General features: G+C 40.9%; 1 protein-coding gene across 2 annotated transcripts in view; it reads left to right on the forward strand.

Moving 5' to 3' along the window:
• LOC133568669 (disco-interacting protein 2 homolog C-like) overlaps nt 1-21,288 on the forward strand; it is a 114,688-nt gene that overhangs the window by 86,324 nt on the left and 7,076 nt on the right. For both annotated transcript variants that reach the window (XM_061920744.1, XM_061920745.1), the window contains exons 10-28: nt 35-145; nt 219-342; nt 2,852-2,961; nt 4,712-4,814; nt 4,877-4,941; nt 5,018-5,111; nt 9,080-9,199; nt 9,301-9,415; nt 10,068-10,207; nt 10,483-10,619; nt 10,693-10,901; nt 11,787-11,901; nt 11,981-12,182; nt 12,257-12,357; nt 14,448-14,528; nt 14,609-14,732; nt 14,821-14,942; nt 17,493-17,604; nt 17,697-17,806. In XM_061920744.1, the coding sequence (XP_061776728.1) occupies nt 35-145; nt 219-342; nt 2,852-2,961; nt 4,712-4,814; nt 4,877-4,941; nt 5,018-5,111; nt 9,080-9,199; nt 9,301-9,415; nt 10,068-10,207; nt 10,483-10,619; nt 10,693-10,901; nt 11,787-11,901; nt 11,981-12,182; nt 12,257-12,357; nt 14,448-14,528; nt 14,609-14,732; nt 14,821-14,942; nt 17,493-17,604; nt 17,697-17,806 (2,295 nt within the window). The remainder of the gene's footprint in view (nt 1-34; nt 146-218; nt 343-2,851; nt 2,962-4,711; nt 4,815-4,876; nt 4,942-5,017; nt 5,112-9,079; nt 9,200-9,300; nt 9,416-10,067; nt 10,208-10,482; nt 10,620-10,692; nt 10,902-11,786; nt 11,902-11,980; nt 12,183-12,256; nt 12,358-14,447; nt 14,529-14,608; nt 14,733-14,820; nt 14,943-17,492; nt 17,605-17,696; nt 17,807-21,288) is intronic.

A 21,288-nucleotide genomic window follows, 5' to 3' on the forward strand; every position in this document is an offset into this window, starting at 1 on the left:
CAAGTCCATGACGTCGACATGTTTCCTCCTACAGGTGGCGCTGGTCTTCCCAAACAACGACCCTGCTTCTTTTATGACGGCGTTCTACGGCTGTCTGCTGGCCGACGTCGTTCCCGTGCCCATAGAAGTTCCTCTGACCAGGAAGGTTAGTGCCGACACGGAGAAGAATGTTGTTTTTTCCATTTTGACCTCACGTAGCGTCTTCACCTTCCTTGCAGGACGCCGGCGGTCAGCAGATCGGCTTCCTGTTGGGCAGCTGTGGCGTGAGCGTTGCTCTGACCAGCGACGCCTGCCACAAAGGGCTCCCCAAGAGTCCCACAGGAGAGATCCTACAGTTAAAAGGTCGCTTCAAACACGCCAAAATAATACATTTTGCAAAAACGCATCAATTTATGTTGGGTTAAATATAAAGGTGTCTCAATACAACTTTTTCACATACCGATATTAAAGCTTTGGACGTTGTCCGATATCAATATTTTTCCAACACAATATGAACACTAATCATAATATATTGATCAGGTGAAATTACTCTGCGAACAAACACTGACTGATCTTTTAACAGATTTACAGAGTGGAGTGATAATTTGTTTTCGGCAACACAGTGATTACAATAAATCATTAAATTAAGATAATGACACAGCAACCTAAATGACGCAAACATGATTGTTCCTGGATACTTTATAATATGGTTCTGCCCTGGAGACTTTGAATTTTTTAAGTAATATGCGCCTATAATTATTTGATACTTGCTTATATTGACAAATGTGCTATTTGAGACTGCGATATTGTTCAATTAAAGACACTATATACATATGTCTAGCTTGTTTGCTTTGCTGTTGTGCAGCCGCGAGCTCCCAGTAATGTATGGCCAACCATGTTTACCTTTTGTCAATGACTTTACTAAAATAGAAGAAAAGACCAACTCTGTGTGCTTATTGGAGGACATTTAGATGTTGACTGTCCAGTTTAGCACAAGTAAACAAGCTGCAGGACTGCTTTTGCTGATATCGGATTAATGTCAAATTTCAATATCGGCTCGGGACACTCTGAATTAAGGGTTTTTGCGTGTGTGCACTGCAAAAAAGATCTGTTGAAATATAAAGTAAAAAGTCTAGATTTTAGGAAAACATAATTGAAAACTAGTGAAATTGTCCGCCAATGCAGCCCCACTATGGACTGGACTATCACTATTATGTTAGACCCACTATGGACTGGACTTTCACAATATTATGCTAGACCCACTCGACGTCCATTGCATCCGGTCTCCCCTGGGGGGGGCAGGGTGGGTTCACCCACATCTGCGGTCCTCTCCAAGGTTTCTCATAGTCATTCACATTGACATCCCACTAGGTTGTGAGTTTGTGCAGCCCTTTGAGACACTTATGATTTAGAGCTGTACAAATAAACACTGATTGATTGATTGATTGAATCTTACATGATAAGATATATGGGCTTCACGGTGGCAGAGGGGTTAGTGCGTCTGCCTCACAATACGAAGGTCTTGCAGTCCTGGGTTCAAATCCAGGCTCGGGATCTTTCTGTGTGGAGTTTGCATGTTCTCCCCGTGAATGCGTGGGTTCCCTCTGGGTTCTCCGACTTCCTCCCACCTCCAAAGACATGCACCTGGGGATAGGTTGATTGGCAACACTAAATGGTCCCTAGTGTGTGAATGTGAGTGTGAATGTTGTCTGTCTATCTGTGTTGGCCCTGCGGTGAGGTGGCGACTTGTCCAGGGTGTACCCCGCCTTCCGCCCGATTGTAGCTGAGATAGGCGCCAGCACCCCCCGCGACCCCGAAAGGGAATAAGCGGTAGAAAATGGATGGATGGATGGATGATAAGATATACTAAATTAAGATCTGTATATCTAGAAATTAGCAGGACTTTAAAGATGCGCATTAAACATTTTATTCTGAAAACAAGCATGATTCAACTTGCAATTCTTAAATGAAGCATCCTGGGGATATTGCACAATCTTTAAACAAGATTTTATACTTGCGGAAAACCCCAAATTAATGATTTGAACAGTCTCAAATAATTTTTACACTTTTAAAACTGAAATGAGCAAAATATAATTACTTGTGCTAAAATTAAGATTATGATGTGAAGTCAATGCCATCCATCAGGGACGGCGTGGCGCAGTGGGGAGAGTGGCTGTGCGCAACCTGAGGGTCCCTGGTTCAATCCCCACCTAGTACCAATCTCATCACGTCCGTTGTGTCCTGAGCAAGACACTTCACCCTTGCTCCTGATGGGTGCTGGTTAGCGCCTTGCATGGCAGCTCCCTCCATCAGTGTGTTAATGTGTGTGTGAATGGGTAAATGTGGAAGTAGTGTCAAAGCGCTTTGAGTACCTTGAAGGTAGAAATGCGCTATACAAGTACAACCCATTTATCATTTATTTATTTATCCATCCATCCATCCATCAATCCATTTTCCACCATTTGTCCCTGATTAAAAATAAACAAATACCTCTTAAAACTGGGGACATTTCTAGAAATGAAATTGTAATCATGGCAAGTGGCAAATAATTTTCAGTGGGTCTGTGAGATACACCAAAAATGATTGAATCAATGCAGGCAATAAGAAAGTAAAGATTTATTCTTACAGATTAATAACAGCTGTTAGGCTCTCTCTCAATGATGCACCAACAAATCAAGATTCACTGTGTGTGTGCGTGTTTGTGAGTGTGTGTGTGTGCGTATTGATCTCCATCCTGTCAAGTCATTAAACTCTCGTGTGTGTTTGTTTTTGTGCACTAACAAATGTCCTTTTTCCTTCTCACTAAAGCGCAATTGATCAGCGTTTGTATAATGTCGCCGGGTGTGTTTGATTATTGTCCCTGCACGTCCAGGCTGGCCCAAGCTGCTCTGGATCGTCACCGAGTCCAAACACTTGTCCAAGCCCCCGCGAGACTGGTTCCCTCACATCAAGGACGCCAGCCACGACACGGCGTACATTGAGGTAACACCCGTGATGGACAACCACTGTCAGTTTGTCAATCTTGTGGGGTTTTTTTTCAAGCACCTGGACTTTTTTTAATGTCCTTCTGAGTCAAAAAAAGACACTGTCAATGCGCAAGTGTCTTTTTATCCTCTATGATAAAAGATGTAAAACTTGTGAACACCTGCTGTGCGACCCTTAGGATTAGTGTGAGAGGAGAAACAGAATTTGACCAATTAGTTGTGTTTGCATTAGCAGATTGTGAATGTGTGAGCAACAACTCCTGCTAAGTGTGAATAATTGAAGCAGTGGGAGGGATCACACAAACAAAACATTTATCTTTCCCTTCAAAGAGGCTTTCAGACATGGAGGAGTCTCACCTGTGTTGTTGAAAACCAACACTAACACACAAGAGTGTTAACTTTATTAGTCTGAACCAGGGGTCACCAACCTTATTGAGACCAAGAGCTACTTCTTGGGTACTGATTAATGCGAAGGGCTACCAGTTTGATACACACTTAAATAAATTGCCAGAAATAGCCAATTTGCTCAATTTATCTTTAACTAGGCGCCAGCGCCCCCCGCGACCCCGAAAGGGAATAAGCGGTAGAAAATGAATGAATGAATATATTTTATTTATTAATAATTAATTATATTTATCTTTGTAGAAACACTGATCATCTTAATGATTTCTCACAATAGATATATATAGAAACAGATAAATATCAATATGCAACACTTCTATTTTTATATTTTCTCTAAGTGCACATTTTTTAAATTGAACATTTTCAAATGATCACTTCTAAGACAGTCTTGTGAAATCACAATATCCCATTTTAACTAGCTAGCCACTAAAAAATGTTTAACAAATTATGAAATACTTTGCACCATGTTTTTAAAAATAATAACTCATGTAAGATACAAAAGTCAACTCTTTAATTTTTAAATAAATCATGTCACACTTTGAACTGGACACCAAATCTGTTATCCGTTTCTTTGTCAGTTAGTGGGAAGCCTGGCATTGCATGTTGTTAACTAGTGTGTTGTACTCTGGTGTGTAACTTGACAATGCAACTCTGAGTGAGTCTTGCAGATGTGCATCAGTGAGGCGTGTTCTGTGTTTGTTCTTGATGAAGTTCATGTCAGAAAAGGCTGATTCACAAAGATAAATTGAACCAAACAGGGTTGCAACCTTCATAGCTGCTGCGCATACACCACTGTACTTTTCTGTGTCAACAAGGCACCAAAAGTTTGGTGCAGCCTGGTGGGCTTTAAATTTTAAATGGTCAGGAAAGAAGAAAGATTAATTTAAAAGGTAAAAGGGTATATGTGTTTAAGAATCCTAAAATCATTTTTAAGGTTGTATTTTTTCTGTAAAATTGTCTTTCTGAAAGTTATAAGAAGCAAAGTAAAAAAATAAATGAATTTATTCAAACAAGTGAAGACCAAGTCTTTAAAATATTTTCTTGGATTTTCAAATTCTATTTGAGTTTTGTCTCTCTTAGAATTAAAAATGTCGAGCAAAGCGAGACCAGCTTGCTAGTAAATAAATAACATTTAAAAAATAGAGGCAGCTCACTGGTAAGTCCTGCTATTTGAGCTATTTTTAGAACAGACCAGCGGGCTACTCATCTGGTCCTTACGGGCTACCTGGTGCCCGCGGGCACCGCGCTGGTGATCCCTGGTCTGAACTAAACACATGAAATGTATGGAGGATAATACTGGTAATGAAAAAGATGTGTAAAAACTAATTTCATGTTTTGTGTGTCAGTATAAGACGTGCAAAGATGGCGGCGTCCTGGGCGTGACAGTGACCCGTGTCGCCATGCTGAATCACTGTCAGGCCCTGACGCAGGCGTGCACGTACACGGAAGGTAACGCTAAGATTATGTGATAGTCTTCTTCCTCATGGTGCTCACACCTTGTCTTCTTCCAGCTGAGATCATCGTTAACGTGCTCGACTTCAAGAAAGATGTTGGACTCTGGCACGCCGTCCTCACTGTGAGAACACACGCACACACTCACGCACACGTGTGTAGAATGTAAACTAACGTCAATAAATGTGTGTTTCCATCAGAGTGTGATGAACATGATGCACGTCATCAGCGTTCCTTACGCCCTCATGAAAGTCAACCCTTTGTCCTGGATCCAGAAAGTGTGTCAGTTCAAAGGTAACAATAACAATTACAATTTTGAGAGGAACAAACGGTAGGAGACGGACGGATGGATGGATGGATGGATGGATGGATGGATGGATGGATGGATGGATGGATGGATGGATAATAGTCATGAAATTTGTAACATTTCAAAGAAATATCAAAGTTCAAAGGTAACACAACCAAACATCTACATGCGCAAGAAAATGTCTACTATTGCCTTCTTATTATTTAATGATATGTTTTTTTCCAACATACTATATTGCATATTATTGTGTAACCGCTTATTCCAAATCTGGTCATATATCACACCTAAAGTGTAACATGTGATGTGTTAACGGCACTTGTGTGTCACATGCCTTGTAACATGACGTAATATTACCCTTAACATGACCTGTAACATAATTTTTAACATGACGTGAAACATGACCTGTGACATAACCTTTAACATGACCTGTAACATGCCGTGTGACTTGATCTGTAACATAACCTTTAACATGACCTGTAACATGCCGTGTGACTTGATCTGTAACATAACCTTTAACATGACCTGTAACATGCCGTGCGACTTGATCTGTAACAAACCATGTAACATGACCTGTGACATGATGTGTAACATAACCGTTAACATGACTCGAAACAATATTTAACATTGCCTCATGACCGTAACTACCATTTAGGACACCGAGTTCATGGCCTCTGTGTTTTTTTAAGTGTCCAGAAGAAAATGCTATGAGTAAGTGCAAATAAACTTTGTGTGGAACATCGTGTGCGCTGTACATCACAATGCGGTAGATCATCCTTTCTCAATATACGGTCTTTGGTGATGCAGAGCTCAACCGGCTACAAATTCAGACAACAACGTTAGACAATAAGTCCACTACTTTAAACATAATCTGATCCGAAATGGGCTGTCAACATAACGTTAAAGGCCTACTGAAATGAGATTTTCTCATTTAAACGGGGATAGCAGGTCCATTCTATGTGTCAAACTTGATCATTTCGCGATATTGCCATTTTTCCGCTGAAAGGATTTAGTAGAGAACATCGACGATGAAGTTCGCAACTTTTGGTCGCTAACAGAAAAGCCCTGCCTTTACAGGAAGTCGCAGACAATGACGTCACACGTGTGGGGGCTCCTCACATATTCACTTAGATTTTAATGGGAGCCTCCAATAAAAAGTGCTATTCGGACCAAGAAAATGACAATTTCCCCATTAATTTGAGCGAGGATGAAAGATTCGTGTTTGAGGATATTGATGGGGACGGACTAGGAAAAAAAAGTTAAAAAAAAAAACGCGATTGCATTCTGACTGATTACGATGTTTTTAGAGACATTTACTAGGATAATTCTGGGAAATCCCTTATCTTTCTATTGTGTTGCTACTGTTTTAGTGAGTTAAATAGTACCTGATAGTCGGAGGTGTACGTCCACGGGTGTCTTGACGCCAATGTCTCAGGGGAGTCGACGGCAGCTTTATGGACGGCACAAGCTAAGCTTTTCCCCGGTTAGAAGCGACTTTTTACCACAATTTTCTCACCGAAACCTGCTGGTTGACATTCCGTCGTGATTCATGGTTGCTTGACCGCGCTCTGATCCATAGTAAAGTTTCACCTCCAGGAATTTTAAACAAGGAATCACCGTGTGTTTGTGTGGCTAAAGGCTAAAGCTTCCCAACTCTATCTTTCTACTGTGACTTCTCCAATATCAATTGAACAAATTGCAAAAGATTCAGCAACACAGATCTCCAAAATACTGTGTAATTATGCCGTTAAAGCAGATGACTTTTAGCTGTGTGTGTGTGCAGCGCTCATACTTCCTAAAAACCTGTGACGTCACGCGTACACGTCATCATTACACGACGTTTTCAAGACGAAACTCCCGGGAAATTAAAAATTGTAATTTAGTAAACTAAAAAGGCCGTATTGGCATGTGTTGCAATGTTAATATTTCATCATTGATATATAAACTATCAGACTGCGTGGTGGGTAGTAGTGGGTTTCAGAAGGCCTTTAACATGAAATTATGCTGACTTCACTTAACGTTGGTTTCACCTAAATTAAATCGATGTGAATCGCTGTCGGTATAATATTGTCATGTCAGTCAGGGGCTGCCCCGCTCTACGTATAGAACACACACTGTGCGTAGAGCTTTGCTATCCGTGCGGGGTTGGCGTTTTGTGTGAAGAAGTGCGTGTCAAATGTAAATTATTCATTGACAAGGCGCTTTATATGAAATTTTACCCGAGCGTATTCGTGAAAACGTCATGCTCTGTCACTGATCAAAATATTAATATAAATTTCTACCCTCGTGGAGCACATATTAACTACAAAGAAGAAGGTTGTGAGTTTAAACCAGGTCGGTGTTGAAGTGAAACAAAGTTTTTAAGGTTATGTTTTAATGATGTAGACTTTGTTTAATACGCCTAACCCCCTAACTTCAGCATAGTAATTAAACAAATGTATTGTTCATTGTGTTGCTCAAAGTAATATTATTAATATGGGACTGGGATAGCCATGATATTAGCTTTTCAAAGCTCCTCTTGGACCACCATTTTTTTATCTTGGTATTTGTCAAATCCTGGTTAAGTCCCCGCATGACCGCTAACATGATATGTAACATGCCGTGCAACATGTGTAACATAGCCTTAAACATGACTTTATAACATGACATGTTACGTGACCGTTGACATGATATGTAACATGCCATGTAACATAACCTTTAACATGACCTGTTACATAACCTGTAACATGACATGTAATAACACTTTGTAAAATGACGTGTAACATAACCTTTAACATGATCTGTAACATAACCTGCAACATGACATGTAATACTACTTTGTAACATGACCTGTAACATAACCTTTAACATGATCTGTAACATAACCTGCAACATGACATGTAATAATACATACCCATGGGGGTTGCCCACATATGCAGTCCTCTCCAAGGTTTCTCATAGTCACTGTCACCGACGTCCCACTAGGGTGAGTTTTTCCTTGCCCTTATGTGGGCTCTGTACCGCGGATGTCGTTGTGGCTTGTGCAGCCCTTTGAAACACTTGTGATTTAGGGCTATATAAATAAACATTGATTGATAATACTTTTTAACATGACCTGTAACATGAGGTGTAACATAACCTTTAACATGTGAAACATGACCTGTAACATGACATGTAACATAACCTTTAACATGATCTTTAACATGACCTGTGACATAACCTGTTACATGCCCTGTAACATAAGCTTTGATATGCCCTGTAACATGGTGTGTAACATAAGCTTTAACATGACCTGTAACATGGCGTGTAACATAAGCTTTAACATGACCTGTAACATGGCGTGTAACATAACCTTTAAGTTGATGTGAAACATAACCTGTAAAATGACGTGTAACATAACCTTTGACAATACCTGTAACTTAGCGTGTAACATAGCATGTACAACCTTTAACATGACCTGTTACATGACCTGTTACATGACCTGTAACTTAAGCTTTGATATGCCCTGTAACATGGTGTGTAACATAAGCTTTAACATGACCTGTAACATGGCGTGTAACATAAGCTTTAACATGACCTGTAACATGGCGTGTAACATAACCTTTAAGTTGATGTGAAACATAACCTGTAAAATGACGTGTAACATAACCTTTGACAATACCTGTAACTTAGCGTGTAACATAGCATGTACTATAACCTTTAACAACCTTTAACATGGCCTGTTACATGACCTGTAACTTACCCTTTAACATTACCCGTAAGAGAGTGTAACATGACCTTTAACATGATGTGCAACATGACTTTGTAACATGATCTGTTACATGACATGTAACACCACCTGTAACATGCTGCGTAACATGACCTGTAACATAACCTGTAAAATGACATGTAATAATACATTGTAACATGACATGTAATAATATTTTGTAACATAACCTGTAACATGACCAGTTATTTGCATGTCATGTAATGTGTGCAGCCAAGGTGGCGTGCGTTAAATCACGTGACATGCACTGGGCTCTGGTGGCCCATCGGGACCAGCGGGATGTTAACCTGAGCTCCCTGAGAATGTTGGTGGTGGCCGACGGTGCCAATCCTTGTAAGAGCCAACACACACGCTTATGCCTTGTCCCTCACCACACGTGCTGTGCCTGATTAAGCCTCGCCTTTTTGCTCTGTGTTTCTCCCCCGCTGTCTTAGGGTCCATCTCCTCATGTGACGCCTTTCTCAACGTGTTCCAGACAAAAGGTTTGAAATCAGAAGTCATCTGTCCCTGTGCCAGCTCCCCTGAGGCGCTGACTGTCGCCATCAGGAGGTACACACACTCGCACGGACACACACACACGCGCACACACTGTTATCATTGCCATTAGTAGGTTAATCAACAGTTTTATTACCTGCCTTTATTTTGCAACTAAAAAACATAGTTTTTTTTCCTGTTGTCTTAATTATATGAATACACATGTATAAATTATATTAATTATATTTTATAAATAAAAACTTTGTTTTGCAAAATTCCCCTGACACATTTTGATCACTCCTGCCTGCTTGAATTAGTCACACACACATTTTATAATTTACTGCTCCCTTACAATCCTAAACTTGTTTTTATTGTAACGTCACTAAACGTTCCTCTTTCATCAGCCTGACTACACTGTGTGTTTGTGTGTGTACGTACGTGTGCTTTTGTCTGTGTGTGTGTTTGTGTTGAGCTAGTAATGAAGTGCTTTTATTTGCCACAGTAAAGCACCTTCAATCTTCATAAACATCATAAAACACTTCATAGCATCTTAAAAATACAAGTCGTAAAGTTTCATGTTAGAGGACAAATTAACAAGTCGTCTAATAGATTTTCACAATAAAAGTACTTTTATTTATACGCTCACCTAGAACATATTGGACTTTTTGAGGATGTGCCACTCACAAAATAAACAAGGACACATCGAACATTTATTTACCTCCCGCAGGCCGTTGGAGGAAGGCAGCAGCCCCCCCGCTCGCAGCGTCTTGTCCATGCAGGGTCTGAGTCACGGCGTGATCCGAATGGACTCTGAGGAGAAACTGTCTGTGCTCACGCTGCAAGACGTCGGCCACGTCATGCCTGGAGGTGACGCATTACATTTCTTCCTTCACAATAAGAGCTTGCAATCAAATGAAAAAGATTGTTTTAGTAGCCAAATGGCCCTTAAATTCTTTAATATGTAAAAGTTTGGACATCCCGAAACTAATGTGAAGAAAATGCAACATGGTCAAATGTATCGGGGCAGCTGGAGAACATGGTCAGCCTCTTTCTAAGTGAAAGCTGTGTCCCAATATTTTTGTCCATATATATAAGGTTATATGCACACATCTACATCATTTTTAAATAAATGTATTCCACAGCTGAGATGTGCGTGGTCAAGTTGGACAGTGTTCCTCAGTTGTGCAAATCGGACGAGATCGGAGAGTTGTGTGTGTGCACGGCGGCCACGGGGACCACCTACTACGGCCTCACGGGAATGACCAAGAACACCTTCGAGGTAGGAACGCCGATCCTGGAAAAAAAAAAAGTCAACCCTGACTTACGATGGTGACGTTTTTTCCGCGCTGCAGGTTGTTCCCGTGACCAACAGCGGCGCTCCCCTCAGCGAGTTCCCCTTCACCAGGACGGGCCTGCTGGGCTTCATCAGTGCCGCCGGGCTCATCTACGTGGCGGGAAAGATGGAGGGGCTGATGGTGGTGGGGGGGCGCCACCACAATGCAGACGACATCGTCGCCACGGCGCTCGCTGTGGAGCCCATGAAGTTTGTGTACAGGGGGAGGTGAGCAGCAATAATGTAATTGAAATAAAAGTCAAATATTACTACCTCTTTGAGATAACTTTTCACTTTCATAGTAACTGTGTGTGTGTATGTGTGTGTGAGTGTATGTGTTCTGGCAATGCTTGCTTAATGGGGACATCACCCTGTTTACAGAGTCACCTTTAGGGGACCCCATACCTCTGACGGTATGGGGACAAAAAAAAACAGGTCCCCTAAAGGGAAAACTTTTTAAATGATAGTCAGATCCATTCCGAAGATGCCTAATTGATATTTAAGCTTTGGCCCATAAAACATGTTTACTGGTTAGTTTGAGTGTGAGACACTTGCACAGCAGCCCCCTCATTGGGCTGTAACTGGTACTGCACTCGCTGCTCTGCTCACACTTCTTCCGTGTATAGTTAATCACTTCCACCCGTCCTATAAGAGGAGAGCTGTAGTGCTGTATTCCGAGGATCATGTCATATTTAATTTTTTTTTTTTTTAAATGGTCCTCAGTAGTCATGTACAAATGTATGTGAATTAAGCAAAATTATTTAAATTTGGTCCCCATGAACCATATTAACTCTTTTTTCTCGGGGTCCCCAGTAAGAATGATCAGCACATTACTTCATCAATCCAGAGATTTAAAGACATGTATGAGCTAACTGGAAAGTGGCCATTTTACCAAATTTTTTTATGCCTCCACAACCTGTAGAAAGGGTGGTCACCACAAGTGATGATTAAAATCCAAATGATAACCACTGCGTGCGTGTGTGTGTGTGTGTGTGTGTGTGTGTGTGTGTGTGTGTGTGTGTGTGTGTGTGTGTGTGTGTGTGTGTGTGTGTGTGTGTGTGTGTGTGTGTGTGTGTGTGTGTGTGTGTGTGTGTTTGTGTGTGTGTGTGACAGGATAGCAGTGTTCTCCATCGAGGTCCTCCATGATGAAAGGATCGTGGTTGTCGCTGAGCAGCGTCCTGACTCCTCAGAGGAGGACAGCTTCCAGTGGATGAGCCGAGTCCTACAGGTGCACGCACACACACACGCACACACACACACACACACCTTATCTCATGACTACCGCCAACATGGATCTGACCCTGCAGGCGATCGACGGCATCCACCAGGTGGGTGTGTACTGTCTGGTCCTGGTTCCGTCCAACACGCTGCCAAAGACGCCGCTGGGGGGCATCCACCTGTCTGAGAGCAAGCAGCTCTTCCTGGAGGGAGCGCTGCACCCCTGCAACGTTCTCATGTGTCCTCACACCTGCGTCACCAACCTGCCCAAGCCTCGACAGAAACAACCAGGTGAGGATCATGTGACATCACTGCCGCCGAGCGGAGGTTTGGACTGTCTTCATCCTCTTCCTTCTCCTCTTCAGAGATTGGCCCCGCCTCTGTGATGGTGGGGAATCTGGTGTCTGGGAAGAGGATTGCTCAGGCCAGTGGGAGAGATTTAACTCAGGTTGAAGACAATGACCAGGTAAGGACTGTGGGTGTGTGTACTGTCAGTCTTCGTTATCATCCTCCGGATTGTTCCTCCTGTTCTTGATCCACAAATTATCATGTCCTCCACTTTGTGTGTGCATTACTGCCACCTACTGGCCTGAAAGAGAACATGAACATCCGCTACGGCAAGGGTGTCAAACTCATTTTAGCTCAGGGTGGAAAATCTGTGCACACTTGGGCTGGACTATTAAAATCATGGCATTAAAATTTAAAAATTCTGATTGTTTTATTTGTCTTACATCGGCCAAAAATAGAACAAACACATTCTGAAAATAATACAATAGAAATATAGAAAAAAATATTGGCAGCAGTAAAGTTGAAGAAATGAAGGAAAGAAGAAAGTGAATGAATGTTTACAACTGAATACATTTACATATGCATACAAATGTGTTTTCTTTTGTATTATTTTTTTTAATGAATTAAGTAACGTTTATGACAGCCTTTTTCCAAAACACAATATAGAATGTGAGATATAACAGGATAATGCATACATTTATCATTTCTTTTTAAAACAGTTACAAAAAGGTGGGACCCCATTTTTATGGCTTGATGAATTAGAAAATTCCTAGCGCCAACACTGATGGAGTATTGGTGCGTGCAAAACAGCAGCTGTGGCCTGCGGGCCGGTTCTAATACTAATCAAATATCATATCATATCATAGATAATTAATTCGCGGGCCGGATCTGGCCCGCAGGCCTTGACTTTGACACTCCTTGGCTACGGCATTTAAGATTTGAAACAAAGGCTGCAACGATTAGTCAACACTGTCGACAGGCACCAATGCGGAGGTATCATGAGATTAAACATACAATGTATTAAATAGTCATCATTTTAAGATTGAATATTATTAATATTATATATATATATATATATATATATATATATATATATATATATATATATATATATACATAATATATAATATATATATTATTTGTATATATATATGCATGTTATATATTATGTATACATACTATTTATGTGGCCCTGCGATGAGGTGACGACTTGTCCAGGGTGTACCCCGCCTTCCGCCCAATTGTAGCTGAGATAGGCACCGACGGCCCCCGCGACCCCAAAGGGCATAAGCGGTAGGAAATGGATGGATGGAGGGACGGCGTGGCGAAGTTGGTAGAGTGGCTGTGCCAGCAATCTGAGGGTTACTGGTTCAATCCCCACCTTCTACCGGCCTAGTCACGTCCGTTGTGTCCTTGGGCAAGACACTTCACCCTTGCTCCTGATGGGTCAGTGTGTGAATGTGTGTGTGAATAGGTAAATGTGGAAATAGTGTCAAAGCGCTTTGAGTACCTTGAAGGTAGAAAAGCACTATACATGTATAACCCATTTACCATTTACCATTATTTATGTGTGTGTGTGTGTGTGTGTATATATGTATATATATATATATATACATATATATACATTATATATAATATTTGTATTATTTGTATATATATATGCATGTATACATATTTATGTTTGTATGTATATATGTATATGTATGTGTTTATATATTTTTCTATATATATATATATATATATATATATATATAATGTAGTACAAACAACTACAGTAGTTTTATGAAGTAATGTAATAATAATGTACAGCATTTATCTTGGAGAGTGGACTTCTATAGTATCTCTTTCAAGTTGCTTCCCCGTCAAACACACCATCAGCAGCTTTTCAAAATTTTAATGAGTTATAATTGTAATGATGCTTCTAATTCAAAATTTTGTTTGCAATTTAGTGTATAGTAATTAGCCAAGAGACAGCTCATCTCAAAATACTCTTAAGTTGAGTTAGCACTTTACTACAGTGTTTTTTCATGGTTATCTTTGAACATATTTACCACGCACTTGTCAATTTTTGTTCCATTAGCTGCTAAGCTAACATTGTTTTTTTACAACAAAGTTGTTGAGAGGCAATCAACAGCACCTCTGCTAGTTGCAGCCCATTAGTGCACTTCATTAGGCCTCAGTATGCGATGACTCAACAATAAATGTCACACAATCAAACAGCGTTGTGCAGCAATCTGTATTAGAGTTTGTGTCGTGATTGTGTTGCAGTTCCTCTTCCTGTCTGAGGTGTTACAGTGGAGAGCACAGAGCACACCTGAGCACGTCCTCTTCACGCTGCTCAACTCAAGGGTTAGTACACATGATGGAGGATGCTACATTTTTGCTAATGTTTGTGTGTGCCTGTATGTGGGCATGTGTGCGACATGCAGGGTACGACAGCCAGCTCAGTGACGTGCATGCAGCTCCACAAGCGAGCGGAGAAGATAGCAGCCATCTTGGCTGAACGAGGACACCTGCAGGACGGAGATCATGTTGCATTGGTTTACCCCCCAGGTACACAAACACATGCATGCACGCTTGCAGGCATACACTGTGTGTTTTTTGCGGATTTTTGCTCCATCACACCTTGATCTTTCTGCAGGTATCGACCTCATCGTGGCGTTTTACGGCAGCCTGTATGCCGGCTGTGTGCCCGTCACGGTCCGACCTCCTCACCCTCAGAACATGTCCACCACGCTGCCCACAGTCAAGATGATTGTGGAGGTCAACACTCTCATGATTATTGTTAACAAATAGTTGTAGTTTTGTAGTAGTACTTATCATGTGGTAGTACTGCCTAAATCCATGTATAACTACCACACCTGATAAAAAGCTAGCACTACATCCCACTTCCAAAGACATGCACCTGGGGATAGGTTGATTGGCAACACTAAATTGGCCCTAGTGTGTGAATGTTGTCCGTCTATCTGTGTTGGCCCTGCGATGAGGTGGCGACTTGTCCAGGGTGTACCCTGCCTTCCGCCCGATTGTAGCTGGGATAGGCGCCAGCGCCCCCCGTGACCCCGAAAGGGAATAAGCGGTAGAAAATGGATGGATGGATGGATGGATACATCTTGTGTATTAGGCTGTATGTATTAGAGCTGCAATTAATGATTATTTTAATTCTCGACTTGTCAACGCTAATTTTTTCCATGAGACAACTAATCAGCAATTTTTTTAAATTATTTTTAGGATTCGTCGACTATTTAGCGATTATTTTTCGATTAGTTGACTAGTCAGCATAATTTATTCGATTAGTTAACTAGTCAATGATTATTTTATCGATTAGTGCTACCATATCTGAGTTATGTAGAAATATGGGGAAATAACTACATTCATTAACGATGTTACAAAAAAGATCAGTTAGAATAATACATAATGTTGGATAGAGGACATACAAACCTTTAATTTATTGAATCCAATATACTAAAATTCCACATCATAGTGAATTTGCAAACAGCTAAGAATATACAATAAGCAAACTATAACCTGCTACCCAAGAATATACAACAATTCTTCTCAAAAAAAGACAAGTCAGCAAAACAGTTTTAAAAAGTCGACCAGTCATAGATTTATTTTTAGATAAGTCGACTAATCAGCATACCGTAATTTATTTTATTTAGTCGACTACTCAATGATTCTTTTTTGGACCAGTCAGAATCATTTTGGGGGGATTGGTCAACGATTGTTTTTTCGATTAGTCAACTAGTGAACGATTATTATTTCCGTTTTTCCACCAGATTTATTTGATTTTTTATAATTATGAAGCGAATATTAAAATATAATTACTAAATAATTTAAATTACTGAGAGCTTAATGTATCACCAAAAATGTATTTTCACTGTGAAAAATTAATAAACACTAAAGGAGAACTGCCCTTTTTTTTTTTGGAAGTTTCCCCATCATTCTTAGTCTTTATGTGAGACAAGCACACGTGAGACTTTCTTTTTTATGCATTCAAACCCAAAAATAAACGCCTCTAGAGCCCTGTAAAAACATCCGAAGAGTGCTGCGATTGAGTTAAAGCTTCATAATTTGCTACCTTAGTAGATTGCATGTCCACCTCTGGCACAGTCACTAAAGAAAAAAACATTAGGTGAGTCATGTATTATTCTACGAAAATTTGGCTGGAATTTTCCAGGCTGGCGCTGGTTAGTTCTAGCTTTACTGACCCTTCACCCGGGCTGACAGACACTGTAATTGCCTGTGTCCGAGCTTGCCCTAGTGTTGTTAGTCAAGTGTGACTCAACCAGTAATCTATGTTTCTAGGAAGAGAGATGAAGCCTTCCCGGTTAAGGTGAAGGCAATCTCTCCTCAGCAGGCCTGGTTTGCCCAAGAAAGAGGGCCAATGATCGATAAACGTTAGTCCCTGTTCTATACAAAAACTAGCCACCCACTTTTTAAGCGAGACTGATCTTCTATACCTCTCATTATTCCTTTCCTCTCATAGACAGGCGGCCTGAGGCAAGTACTCGATGCCGAAACATTCATTCATTCATTTTCTTATTCATCTCGTTCATTGATGTGCATTTTTGATCAATAGACAATTAAACTCTAATAACATAATACATATTTACACACCGATGCTTGAGAAGGAACAGGATGAAGAAAATCTTGTATTTCCTGCCCCCTCAGTAGTTAATGGATAGCCCAGATTCACAAGCATACAAACCAAACAAATACATCCAAATATAATGAAAACAAACAAAAAACACAATACAAAACAAGTGCAGAAACTTCATTAAGTACAAACCGAACAAAAAATAATATTACACCTCACGGGATGATACAAAACAAATACAAAATCAGACAAAAAACATGTAAAATAATAAATATAAGGCTAAATGTAAACACTCTGTCTGTATATATATTTTTCAAATACAATATATTTCTACTATATTTTATCTCATTTTACATCTTTCTAGCGACATTACAAGTCTGTTCATCTTTACAATTATTTTGTAGTAACAATAACAAAAATATCAATGTCATCACGCTAGCATCGATAATATACTGATATTATACTAAGAATGGATACTATGGGTTTGTAGATCAATCCGCCCATGCCTAATATAAAAAGTTGGCAGCCTGCTTAACCATTTTAGTGGAACATTCTCTCTTGTGAAAATATATTAAGCGACGCATCGACAATAACAAATCTCTGTCGACAAAGTTTTTATTATCAGTTATGTCGACTAATTATGATTCTGCAATTTGATCATATTGGGTCCGTCACTACTAACCATGACTGTGTATTGTTGTGTTGTTGTGCAGGTGAGTCGTTCCGTGTGCGTGATGACCACACAGGTTATCTCCAAGCTGCTCAGGTCAAAAGAAGCGTCGGCTGCGGTGGACGTGCGAACATGGCCGCCTGTCCTGGAGACAGGTAACATCCTAACATGCTAACGACCCAATGTGTAAAAAAAAACAAAAAAACATGCAGATTTCATATTAATCTGTTTGTTGTGTTTTTTGTAGATGATCTGCCAAAGAAGAAAGTCCCTGTGCTCTTTAAACCCTCCAACCCTGACACGCTAGCATACCTGGATTTTAGTGTGTCCACCACTGGCATGCTCGCTGGAGTCAAAGTATACCCAACACACACACACACACACACACACACCCACGCACACACGCATAGGAACACACACACACGCACGCACGCCACACAGGTGTTGCAAAGACCAGGGGTCTCAACCTCAATTTACCTGTGGGCCGCGGGTGGCAGAGTCTGAGTGAGGCTGGGCCGCATCAGCTATCCCACAAAAAAGCTTTGTTAAAAAAAAATTCATGAGATGAAAAATAAATAAACAAATTAATAATTAATAATATAAAAATAATAATAGAATAAGTAAATAGATGTTTGGGGATGTGGAGTATATTTTAATTCCGCCTGGTGTCACTGTCGTGTTTAGCCAATGCATGGAGAACGTCTCAACGCACGGAAAACCTTGTTTCCGCATTGTGCGTCATTTCCGCTTTTTCTGTTCAGCAGCACGGCAGTCGGCGGATAACAGCTGGGAAGTTGTTTCTTTTTTTGTGTGCTCGATGTCCATGTCTGTATGACGACATGAATAGAGATGGTAGTACACACCCTGTTTTCACTGCAAGTAAAACTTGTTTTTCTTTTATCAAACTCCAGTGTAAACGCGCACGGGCCCCAATGTCTCCCGTCCAAAGGCAAAACCTAGTAACTCACTTCTAGCTGATTTTGAGAAAACAAAGGAAAACCAATCTATCTTGATGCCGTCTTACAAAGATCTACAAAGTCATCAAACGTATAGATGTTTTCTTGAGCTTTCATTTTCTTGCCGATTGAGCCATGGATTGAATCTGCTCTCATGAACGTGTGCCCTTTCTCCAGATATTTTATCACAATCTCGGGTGGGCCCCATTCTGCGTTTGCACATTGGGCAAGAGCCGTGTACAGCGTCCAGTTTTTATTTTGACCTCCACAGTTATCTGCCCAAAAGAGTATGAAAGGGGATGAATCAAGAACAATACATTTAATGAAGGTGCTTGCAACGTTCTGGGCCAATCTTCCAAATATCCCCTCGTGCCATAATATCACATAATCAGGTTGGCCGTCGGCCCCCATTGGTGCAAATGTCTCATTAAAGACAATAAGGCGACTGACAAAGAAGCTCCGATCGGTCCCTTGAGATACTAGGTTTTTCTGTTGTATCTACGCTGTTCTGTGGTAGTTGCTAGGTCCTGCCATACGCGTAACAGCTTACTTACGGAACAAATTACAATATCGCATACACTAATGTAAAGCATATCACCTAGGAACTCCAAAATTATTATCAGCTCAGTTTTGACCAAAATTTAGTTACTGGGTTTTGCCTTTGTACGGGAGATGTGGCCTCGACATCACTTGCATGCGCCCTTTGATAAAGCGAAAGCAAAGGAAGTTGACTGGGAGGAAGTCGCTACTACTACAAAATAAAATAAAATGAGTTTTTTTTACGTGAAAGTAAATGAAAGTAATATAATGTATGAATGGACAACTTGTCCAGGGTGTACGCTGCCTTCCGCCCGAATGCAACTGAGATAGGCTCCTGCACCCCCCGCCACCCCCGAAAGGGACAAGCAGTAGAAAATGGATGGATGGATAGATGTATATAGTGTGATATATTTGGGAGGGTTGTAATCTTTTCATGGCTGTTAAGTAGAGGAGACATCAGCGTGGATCTACGGGAGCTTTATTTTTCAACTCACATGTAAGCAAATGTGCCACAACAACATTTCCGGTCCTTCGACAATTGCTATTTCTTCCAAATCGAAATATATATTTGTATATTACATGTAGACTATTATTTGTGCAGTAGTGACAAGTGATGCACCCAAAATGTGGTCGTCTTCAATAGAAACCGAAACCGGATGTTGTGATGAAATAGCCGTAGCTCGCCCAAAGATGTCGAAAAAAAATCTCATTCAGGTCATAGTGAGTTTAGACTGAAGTCACTTTTGAAATGATCAGATTCCAATCGGATTAAGGACTACCTCCTGATGTGGTATGAATCTGATGCCAAAAGATCTGATTGGAAGCACTTTGGAGTAGAGATGTCCGATAATATTGGACTGCCAATATTATCGGCCGATAAATGCTTTAAAATGTAAAATCGGAAATGATCTGTATAGGTTTAAAAATTATCGGTATCGGTTTCAAAGAGTAAAATTTATGACTTTTTAAAATGCCAGAAGTACAGAGCGCCAATAAACCTTAAAGACACGTCCATTGCGTGCCGGCCCAATCACATTAAATATACAGCTTTTCACACACACACACAAGTGAATGCAACGCATACTTGTTCAACAGCCATACAGGCCACACTGAGGGTGGCCGTATAAACAACTTTAACACTGTTACAAAATACGTGCCACACTGTGAACCCACACCAAACAAGAATGACAAACACATTTCGGGAGAACATCCGCACCGTAACACAACATTAAACCCAACAGATCTAATACCCGGAACCCTTTGCAGTACTAACTCTTTCGGGACACTACAAAATACACCCCCAGCTACCCTTTACCGTCCCCCACGTCAACCCTGGGGCGGCATAGCTCGGTTGGTAGAGTGGCCGTGCCAGCAACTTGAGGGTTGCAGGTTCGATTCCCGCTTGTGCCATCCTAGTTACTGCCGTTGTGTCCTTGGGCAAGACACTTTACCCACCTGCTCCCAGTGCCACCCACACTGGTTTAAATGTAACTTAGATATTGGGATGGCGTGGCGCAGTGGGAGAGTGGCCGTGCGCAACCCGAGGGTCACTGGTTCAAATCCCACCTAGAACCAACCTCGTCACGTCCGTTGTGTCCTGAGCAAGACACTTCACCCTTGCTCCTGATGGGTGCTGGTTGGCGCCTTGCATGGCAGCTCCCTCCAAAAGTGTGTGAATGTGTGTGTGAATGGGTAAATGTGGAAGTAGTGTCAAAGCGCTTTGAGTACCTTGAAGGTAGAAAAGCGCTATACAAGTACAACCCATTTATCATTTATCACTATGTAAAGCGCTTTGAGTCACTTGAGAAAAGCGCTATATAAATATAATTCACTTCACACTTCACCTCAACTTCCTCATGCTCTCTCAGGGAGAGCATGTCCCAAATTCCAAACCGCTGTTTTGAGGCATGTTAAAAAATATAATGCACTTTGTGACTTCAATAATAAATATGTCAGTGCCATGTTGGCATTTTTTTCCATAACTTGAGTTAATTTATTTTGGAAAACCTTGTTACATTATTCAATGCATCCAGCGGGGCATCACAACAAAATTAGGCATAATAATGTGTTAATTCCACGACTGTATATATCGGTATCAATTGATATTGGTATCGGTATATAAAATTTGGACAATATCGGAATATCAAATATCGGCAAAAAAAGCCATTATCGGATATCCCTACTTTGGAGCATTTAGACTGGCAAAAAAAAGCTCAGGTCTGTGTCACTCGACGGCAAAACAATTCCGATTTGGTGTGCAGTGTAAACGGGGCCGTTGAGAAATGTTTCTCTGCTTGCATCAAGCCCGGTCGATGTCCCGCCCCCGAAAGCCATATGCCCAAC

Source organism: Nerophis ophidion, linkage group LG14 (genome assembly GCF_033978795.1).
Source record: "Nerophis ophidion isolate RoL-2023_Sa linkage group LG14, RoL_Noph_v1.0, whole genome shotgun sequence".
In the NCBI taxonomy this organism is placed as follows: Eukaryota; Metazoa; Chordata; class Actinopteri; order Syngnathiformes; family Syngnathidae; genus Nerophis; species Nerophis ophidion.